This window comes from Nannospalax galili, unplaced genomic scaffold (assembly GCF_000622305.1).
Source record: "Nannospalax galili isolate Female #2095 unplaced genomic scaffold, S.galili_v1.0 scaffold63, whole genome shotgun sequence".
Lineage (NCBI taxonomy): Eukaryota > Metazoa > Chordata > Mammalia > Rodentia > Spalacidae > Nannospalax > Nannospalax galili.
In genome coordinates, this window is record NW_008355272.1 from 6339077 (window position 1) to 6348278 (window position 9202).

Sequence of the window (9202 nt, forward strand, 5' to 3'; positions counted from 1 at the left end):
ACTAGTATTTGAGTTTCAATCCTTGCCTGTCATATCTAGCAGACATTCAGCAATGGAGTGCCCGAGCTGCCAGTTTCCAACATGCTGTCATCATTCCAGGACTCTTCCTGAGCTGCACAGTCCACTTTGCTTTGGCTTTTCTCTGGGGTCTAGAGATCTCATGGTTCTCTGCTTACAGAGCATGCACATCATCCACTGAGTCATCTCCCCAGTCCTATTTTTTTAAGCAATCCTGTTAAGTGAAATGAGCCAGGCTCAGAAAAAAAATACCATGTTCTCTCTCATTTAGAAGAAGAGGAGGAGGAGGAGGGTTCCCTGGAATGTTTGGGAAATCCTTATCTTTCTCTCATTTTTTGTTTTAAACCTAAAACTACTCTAAAAGATGAAATCTAAAGAGGATGTATGGGGTGAATATGGTCAAAGCATGTTTCTTAATATATGAATAAAAATGCCTTTATGAAACCCATCACTGTATATAATGAATGTAGCCTATAAAAATGATAAAAGTAAATCAATCACACACACACACCCCCCACACACACACAAATGAGGGAGGGAAGGAGGGAGAGAGGGAGGGAGGGAGAGAATATCACAGGAATGACGCTCGCTTTGTTAGTTTTGGACATGAAATAAGTCTTACTTCCTGTCTCGTTTTAAAGAATTATGTACAAATGGAATGGTAAGTGAACATTACATTCAAAATTAAATTTCAAAACATTTATCCCTTATCATGTTATTTTCATTTTTAATTGTTATATAATAGTTTTCTGTTATAATTTATTATATTTTCAATGCATACTGTCACATATTTGGCTCATTTGAAAATTTTTGCTTTGCTCCTATGCACACAGCCTGGATCATATGTGATAAATTACTTGAGGTATCCGCTGTGGAGAGGAGTGGTTGAGTCTACTGAAGCTTATTTTCCAGTGCAGTCACAAGCATTTCACTCTCATCACTAGTGTATCAGCTCACCCTTGCTATTAGTAAGGGCTTGTTTCACCTGATTTTTGTTATTGTTTTTCTTTGCATCTCCCTAATTGGTAGCTGTGGTTTTAATTTGTACTCCTCTGAATATTAATGGCATTGATCATGGCCTACTATGTTCACTACTGATGTGGGTCTTCTGTTGGGAAGGTGCCTGTTGAAGTCTTTATCACATTTTCTCATGAGCAGGGACTTAATCTCACCAGGCTTCCCCACAGTGTAGCACCTTGGCATCAAGAGTATTCAAACTTAAAGAAACAGAAAACTCCAGGAACAGGAGGGTCCCCTTGACCTACTCCATGCAGAGGGCTGTGAAAACCAGGAAAATTCCCCTTGTCCTTTCCCTTAGCTGACCCCATGTGGTAGCTAGTAAGACCCTCACTCAGAAACGATCTGTTGCATAGCCCAAGGAAATAAATGAACATCGTTCAGAACGCAGAAATCCAGGGAAGAACCTGAGCAGCAGGCTTTGCTAAGTCTCCTGGCTTGTTCCCATGGATCATAGCTCCTTCATCTAATCAGATATATCTACCCCTAAGTACCTCATCAAATTTAATGTAACAATTCTCAGCTTTCCCTTTCTTTGAACATTCATTTCTTACAATAACTCCCATGTCCCATTAAAGCTATTAAGTACCTTCATGTGCAATTTTCCAATGAATCTTCATGAGAAATTTTTTCACACCAGTCAAGGACCCTAAATTGGTGGAGAAAAATCTTCCTCTACAGAATCTGTTCTTTTCTTATTGCTTTCAAATTTAAAATATATTCTAGATGGCAGATTGTCTGGTTTTGCACATCTGTGATGACTTGCCTATTGGTAGCATGCCTTTTCACTTTGTGTGGTCTTTGATGACTCAAAGTTCTCACTTGTAATTTGGTGGAATCTATTAAAACACCATTTTACTTCTTTCTGTCTTGTCTGAAGTTCTAGATAATGGATATGTTTTGAAAGCACCTGGAGCTAAGGAGCCTGCGCTTATTTTTGTCTTCTTGTTAGCTGTATTTTCTCTGTGCTTACCTACCATGAATTTCTTTAGGAATTCTTCCCTGGGAGAATTCATTTATGTAAATAGATATAAATTATTTTACATAAAACTTTAGAACGTAACTATCTATTATCTCATCTGGTCTCTAAAAGTATCTTATGAGAACTTTACATCCATTTCATATATAGAATGGAGACGGGGAAATTCAATAGCACCATGTCAGTGACTGAGTGACCAAGTGGTCAGGACTGAGGCTGGAAATGACTTAAACATTGAGTCTTCTGGCTCTGACTCGTTTCATATGTGTCAATACAACAAACTGGTTGACAAGAATTTGCAGTGATGACACAGTACTCTTAATAAAGTAATTTTACCTGTGTTTCCCGGAGCAGTAGCAGCTTCCACAGTGAGTATGAGTATTGATTGCCTCATCACATTATGTTAGCCATCAAGACATTTTTTCCTATGTATTTCTGCATATTATCATAGGCCACTTATAGTAGTATAAACAATCTATTTTACTTCTTTTAAACTATTTTAATTTTTAGCTAAAGCACAGAAATGTAACCCGGAGAAAGAGCTTAGTAAGACGCAGAACTTTTTTCTCATTTGGGCATTCACCCCTTCCTCCATTTATTGTCACAGTAACTTGCTTACCTGGCTTATTTGTATACTAACAAGTATATAGGATGTACTTATCAATTGACTACTGCTTTTAAGGTTATAGAAAACAGTCAAGATTAAATGTATAAAGAAAAAGTAAAAGAGAATACAAACGACAACCTTAATACAATAAATTTCCCATAGTCACAAAATCTTGAGACCAAGTAAGTGGAATTTCCTAAGGAAATCGTTGTGATGTTTTATAAATTGCCTCTTAATCTGTTTACTTTTACTTTTGCTTGGGATTTTCAATTGGGCTGCAAGCCTGGCTCTCCCTGAGGACTGTGATGGAGCACTGTGCACAGGACTGAGAAGCCTCTGGCAGTGCTACAGAGTTTAGACCATCAAAGTAAAGAGGGCTGGGTGCTTTCTGCCGAAATAGACTGTTAAGAACTTTGTCAAAGAATGAACTCTTACTGTAACCCACACCTCATTTGTCACCCTGATGGGCTGAGGAAAAGTGACATTTACAAACCGAGACTGAAAGCACATCCATTTCCCCAGTCTGACACCCTGATATAATAACTATTTACCTTGAGAAAGACGCGCTGCGAGTTCCGATTCTTGTGAATCTTCTCAGTTTGGCACTTATTTTCTCACTCTGTCAAACAGCCCCAGATTAATGGAACAATTTGTTCAACAAATCATATTAGGAGAATGCACACGGGGTAAAGAGAGAGAGGCGGGGGAGAAGAAAATTTTTACTCATTCATGGCAGCAGTGTCTGTGCAAATAAAAATGTAGTTATGTCTGACATTTACAAAGGGACCATGCGAAGGGGAAGGGTGTAATGACTTCGGGCAGGAGAGAGAGCACTGCGTACGAACGATAGTGCTCAAAGGGGAATAAGATAAAGTTACACATAACATCTAGATTGAGCTTCCTTCTAGAACATATTTGTCAAATACAGCAGGATCTGCCTGTATCCAAAAGAAAAAAAAAAGGGGGTTTCCATTAAAACTTAGCATCATCTGCTCTCTATGCTACTGCACTCAGGAAATCTCAGAGAATTCCAGGAATATCATTTGACAAAAGAGATGACGCAATGAGCAAGTCCTGGGTAGTGGGTGGAGCCTCTGGTACCCCCTGTGATTAGCACCCACCTGCTTAATTCTGACAGGCATCCTATTCAGGTTTCTAAGGCACACGAAACAGAACAGAACAAAAATAATTGGCATAGCCTCAGTGTTTCATGGTTCATGCATTCACACAAGAAGGTTGAATGAATATTTAGAACCAATGAACATCTCTTATCACAAATCATATGCATTTTTAATATGCACTCTGTCGTTTCTTTTCACAAAGGATGGTAAATCTCACATTTCCCCACTAACTTTCAAAGGACACAGCAAGTTGGCAGTAGTGCTCATTGTGTGTGTGTGTCACTCTGCTGATATACCTTGCACCAACTGAAGAAACTGACCCTCACTTGTCCCTGTTTCTGTGAGCCTGTGGCCTTGCAGGGTCAAAGGGGAATTCTGGCTCCACATTCTTGCAAGCCTTAAACTTCTCTTTCTTTTACTTTTGTTTTTTAATTCCTCCCTCCTCCTTTGTGAGATCCCAAGCATCTCACAAACTTTGGTTCCTGGGAACACCTAATTAACTTGGGGATAATGTTTTTTCTTTATTGTGCTGCAAATTTCAATTGGCAACTGTTCTTTCTTTTAATCTCAGGTTTATACTAAAAATGTTTCTGTGTAAAAGTGACTGACCTGTTTGAGTCATCCAGGAGTAATGATAGCTCAAGAGAAGATTCACTTTCAGCCTTATCAAGGAGGGGAAACATCAGCAGTCCTTCCTGCATACCCCTGCTGTGACGGCCTCCAGGGAAGGCAAAAACCTAGTTTAAGTAATTATTTTGTAAGAAAATATTTTGTTCCAGAAAGTTTAGGTCACTCTTTAACTGTTCATTTGCCCTACTTTCATCGAGGAAATATTTTATGAAAGAGGAACAAGTAACTGAATGTGGGGCCCAGCAGACAAGAGTGCTTGCTACCAAGTCCGAGGACCTGAGTTCAATCACTGGGGACTCACATAGTGGAAGGAGAGAACGGATACACACATATTCATCAAGTAAATAAATAAATAAATAAATAAATAAATAAATATTTTTTAATTAAAGAAAAAAACTGAAGTTGTTCTTTGGGGGAAGCTTAGGATCTAAGTAAATAGGAAAATACTTGCTAAACCACATATGTGATTATAGCTTGTATGTATATATACATTAACTACAAGGAAAATGCATGTTAATATTAGAAAACTTGAATGGGAACGGGGAGAAGGCACAGTCAGTAAAGTGCAGCACTCATGTTAAATGTAAGCTTGGGAGCCTGTGCTGTGCCTATCAGCCCAGGGCTGGGGAGGTGGAACAAGAGGATCCCTGCGGTTTGTTGTCAGACCAGTCTACTGAATTGGTGAGCTCCAGGTTCATTGAGAGACACTGTTTCAGAAACTAAGGGAAGAGTGATCTGCAATCCAAGAAAATAGCCAACATAGACCTCTGATTTCCAAACACTTGTAAAAACATGTCCACACATACCTGGAAACATACATGACCACATACACAGTAAAGAAAATTTGAAATGTATACAAAAGTATAAAAATATAACTCCTGAGTAAACATGCATACATCTCCATATATTTGGCTATAAATGCTATACATTCATCTCCTCTCTATGAAAAAGTTTATAGACTTTTCGTTTTGATGTTTGATGACTGTCTCATATCATCTCAAATAAGTAGAGATGTGCTTTGAAGCCATGTGTAGATGAGAACTTGCAGCAAAAGTCTCAGAGACAGAAACTTTTTGACAGACCCAACTGTCTATCTTGTGCTCTGCATCCTGGAGTTTGGCCATGCTCCTAGTCATGTAAAACCTGTTCTCCTTCTGCCATTCTATTCTTTGTATAAGTTAGAGAGATGTTATAGAACAAATGTTAGAAGTTTGCTCTTTATTCAGGCAACAGTTCAAGGCAGGGTCCATAAAAACGAGCAGCTTTCTTCCAAGTCAGGGAACCAGGCTTCTCTGTCTTTTGGGTGTCTGGTCCTTTATTATATGTATTTATTCTTGTGTGTGTGTATGTGTGTGTGTGTGTATGTGTGTGTGTGTGTGTGTGTGTGTGTATACACACTCCTATTACAGAGCACATGTATACATCAGAAGACAACTTTTAGGAATCAGGTTCTTGCCTTCACCACGTGTGTGGCGGGAATCAAGCTCAGGTTGTCAGGCTCGGCAGTATATGCCTTTGACTGCTCAGTCATTTCACCGGCCTGTTGTGCCATCTTTTAAAGCTTTGAGGTCTTCTGGGTTTCAGTCTGAGTATGATCAATAGGAGAGAAAAGAGCCTCCTATATCTTGAACATCTCAACTTAGGGAGGAAATCCACTCACAACTTTTGGATGCAACAACCTGAAAAGGTCCACCAGCCCTAGAGCTGCATTCTGAGGTGGAGCACCACCTTGTGGAAGGAAGCACAAGCCAGCAATCCCTGCCAATCACATGCCACCTCCACACAGCCCTGGCTGTTTAACTTTCCTGTGTTCCCCTTCCACTAACTCACTGTGTAGGTTCCCTCACAGCCCGAGGGTGTGATAACACTTCAGGTGTGTGCCTCTGCCCCTTGATACTTCCCTATTGTCTATAAAGTTTTCTCCTCTATTATGAACAACTTAACGTTTCATGGTTTTCCTCTCTGACTTTCAGAAAAAGAACTGGACTGTGGTATATTTTGGTTATAGCAACAGACCATTTTAGCTGCCACTGGCCTATCTGTGGCATTGATGTCCATGTGGCTACTGTCCATATTTAGCTTCATCAGGAATGGCTTTTTTTTAAATTTTGGGGTGGGTAGGTGGTTAGGGTATAGAGGAGGGGTCTCATTGGAGCTTTTCCTCAAAAGATCTATGGCCATAATGACTGTAGTTGTCTGTCACATACTGTTCTCTTCCCCTTTGGAAAATATCAGACACAGTGAAACAATATTTTCTCCTCACCACAGAGAAGGTTGGTCCATGCTGTAGTGATATAGTGGGTATTCCCTTAAGAAAATGCATAACCACTATGTGGGATTCTCTGTTCTCTAAACTTCTACATCCTTATGTTCCAGAAATGGTCATAGTTCCAGATGATAGTTAAAACTTTCTTCCCCCATGTAGAAACACACTTGACATTTCAGTTTCCAGGGCCTAGTTCTTTACTTCAGTCTGCAATCGCTTCAAGGAGAGTATGATGTTTTATTTCCTTTTGTGCTACTGTGGCAGAAACAACTTAAGGATCGAAGAACTTCTTTCACCTTAAAATTTCAGAAAGTTCAACTCATCACAGTGGGAATGGCAGGGTAGAAAGGCTCCATCCCCGGTGGCAGGGGGATGGGGCTGAGAGACTCTTCACGTGGTGGTGAATCAGAAGGGAGAGTGAGCAGCAGAGCCAGAGATAGTTAACCATTTTCAAAATCCTGCCTCTAGTGACCTCCTACTAGTCAGGCTTACCTCTTAAAAGCTCCACAGTTTTCAAAATAGTGCTACAAGGTGTACAAGGTTTAACCCAGCATTCAAAAATGAGCCCACAGGGACATCATGGGTGAAATATACAGTTAGAAACAGAATCTTAGGAAGAGAATCTCTCTCTCTCTCTCTCTCTCTCTCTCTCTCTCTCTCTCTCTCTCTCTCCATAACCCTGCTTAAAAAGCCTAGCATACACAAAACTGTAGGTAGAATACCTGATCCTGGTGCCATACAAATTAAAGAAAAACTCTTTGAAGGAGAAATGCTGATTCATACTTGTTTCTTTAAAGAAAAGAATTCACATTTGGCTTGTCACTGAAAACTAAGGATGCATGGTCAGATTTAGGGTGCAGAGACTTTGGTCAGCCCTACTGAGTGTGTTTTTTTCTGCTGGTACTGCTTCAAGATCAACGGCATACTGGTTGTTTCCTATCCCCACAACTTTTAAGGTACACATGAATCTCTTTGTTGAAGTGAAAAGTAATTCTGTGGAGATATGGTTTTACTTGCTCAGGGTCACACAGTGAAGCACAGAACCAGCAAGTTATTTTTAGGTGTGCATCTCCATCCTATTTCCAGTATGTTGGTGGCCCCTCACTTTAAATGTCGATACATAATTCTATTTCCTGTATCTTAACTTCAAATATCAACCAGACTAGTCAATCAACATTTCTTGGTCAACAGGTGAAATAGGTTTGCAAAGACTCAACAACACTAGGATGCAGATATCAGTAGTTGCCTTTGACACAGAAAGAAACCCAGGGGCCTTACCACCCGGAATATACCTGGTCCTGTCAATTCTTGGAACTAAGCAGGGCTCAGCCTGGTTAATATCTGGATGGGAGATAAAGAACTTGCTCTGCTACAGTCTAGAAGTGGCACCATCCAGGATTTGAATAGAGATCTGCCTTCAATTCCGAGCTATTCCTATCTTCCTCTAAGTTCTTCACTACTTCAAAAGAATGCTGAGAGAATTATTTCCCATACCCTGCTCCTGGAGAAAGCCCTTAGATACTATTCTTTATGTATGAAGAACATATTAATGAAGTCATCTCATGCTTCTGACAGTGAACTGAAGCATCATCACCAGTTTGTCCTTCCTTTCCTTCTTGCCTTCCTTTTGATTGGAATACTTCTGCCAGAAAAAAATAGGCAAAATCACAACTTGCATAGAGACTTAAATACAATAACATTACTTTTCTTACTTTTATAATTATAAAGGGCCATGCAGACAATATAACCAGTTCCAAGGGAAGTCAAAAGAGCAGAAATGCCTAGGATCTACTTGCAAATATACACACTGTATAAATGAATTGGAAACCAGTTGTAAACAGAGACAATTTTTTTTTCATAAGGGTTGGGAAATGATGTTTTGCCCAATCTTCACTAACTAGGACAGAATTTGAATTGCTATCACTGATCTATAGTCTACAGAGTTAACAAATAGCTCAAAGATGGCGAACAGAAAGAACTATCAAGGAGGGAGGTGTGCTACAGTTTCTGTCCATTGAAACACATTTTGTTTTCCAGCAGGCCTTTAATGTAGTCTTGAGATGCTCATATGGAGCATTATATGCAAAGACAGACAGGCAATTTGAAATAAGCACAATGCAGTAGGCAGTCATGCTTATAACAGTGGATTTATGAATGAAGGAGATGTTCTTTTCTCTGCTGTGCTGAATGATCACTGATGAACATCCTGTAGGATTGGTAGAAGGCAGGCACCAGGAGGCTGTCAATGTTGAGAGAACTTCTGAAAAGAGACAAGATATAAATCATGGTCCCCTCCAGGATAAGGCCTGGAGCAGGGATGGGGTAGGATTAAGAGCCTCTTGCCTCCAGCCTGACATCCATAAGGGGCCAAAATTTCACTTTCAGAGCCTGTCCCACATTCAGTCACAAATTGCATGGAATTTTTTTTCTCTAAAGTTGCTATTTTTTGAAATCCAGTAATTATCTTGTAAGTAGCAAAATTATACTGACATGTGTCTCTTCCTATGTATACATATTTAATACATGAATTTGTGGTATAGATTAAATACCAAGCCTCATTAAAA

At 39.7% G+C, this 9202-nt stretch overlaps 1 protein-coding gene across 1 annotated transcript in view; it reads right to left on the reverse strand.

Annotated features, from left to right (window-relative positions):
* Positions 1 to 8425: 8425 nt before the first annotated feature.
* LOC103749479 overlaps positions 8426 to 9202 on the reverse strand; it is a 2333-nt gene continuing 1556 nt past the window's right edge. The window contains exon 2 of the mRNA XM_008852352.2: positions 8426 to 8898. Coding sequence (XP_008850574.1) covers positions 8787 to 8898 — 112 coding nt within the window. The 3' untranslated portion in view covers positions 8426 to 8786. The remainder of the gene's footprint in view (positions 8899 to 9202) is intronic.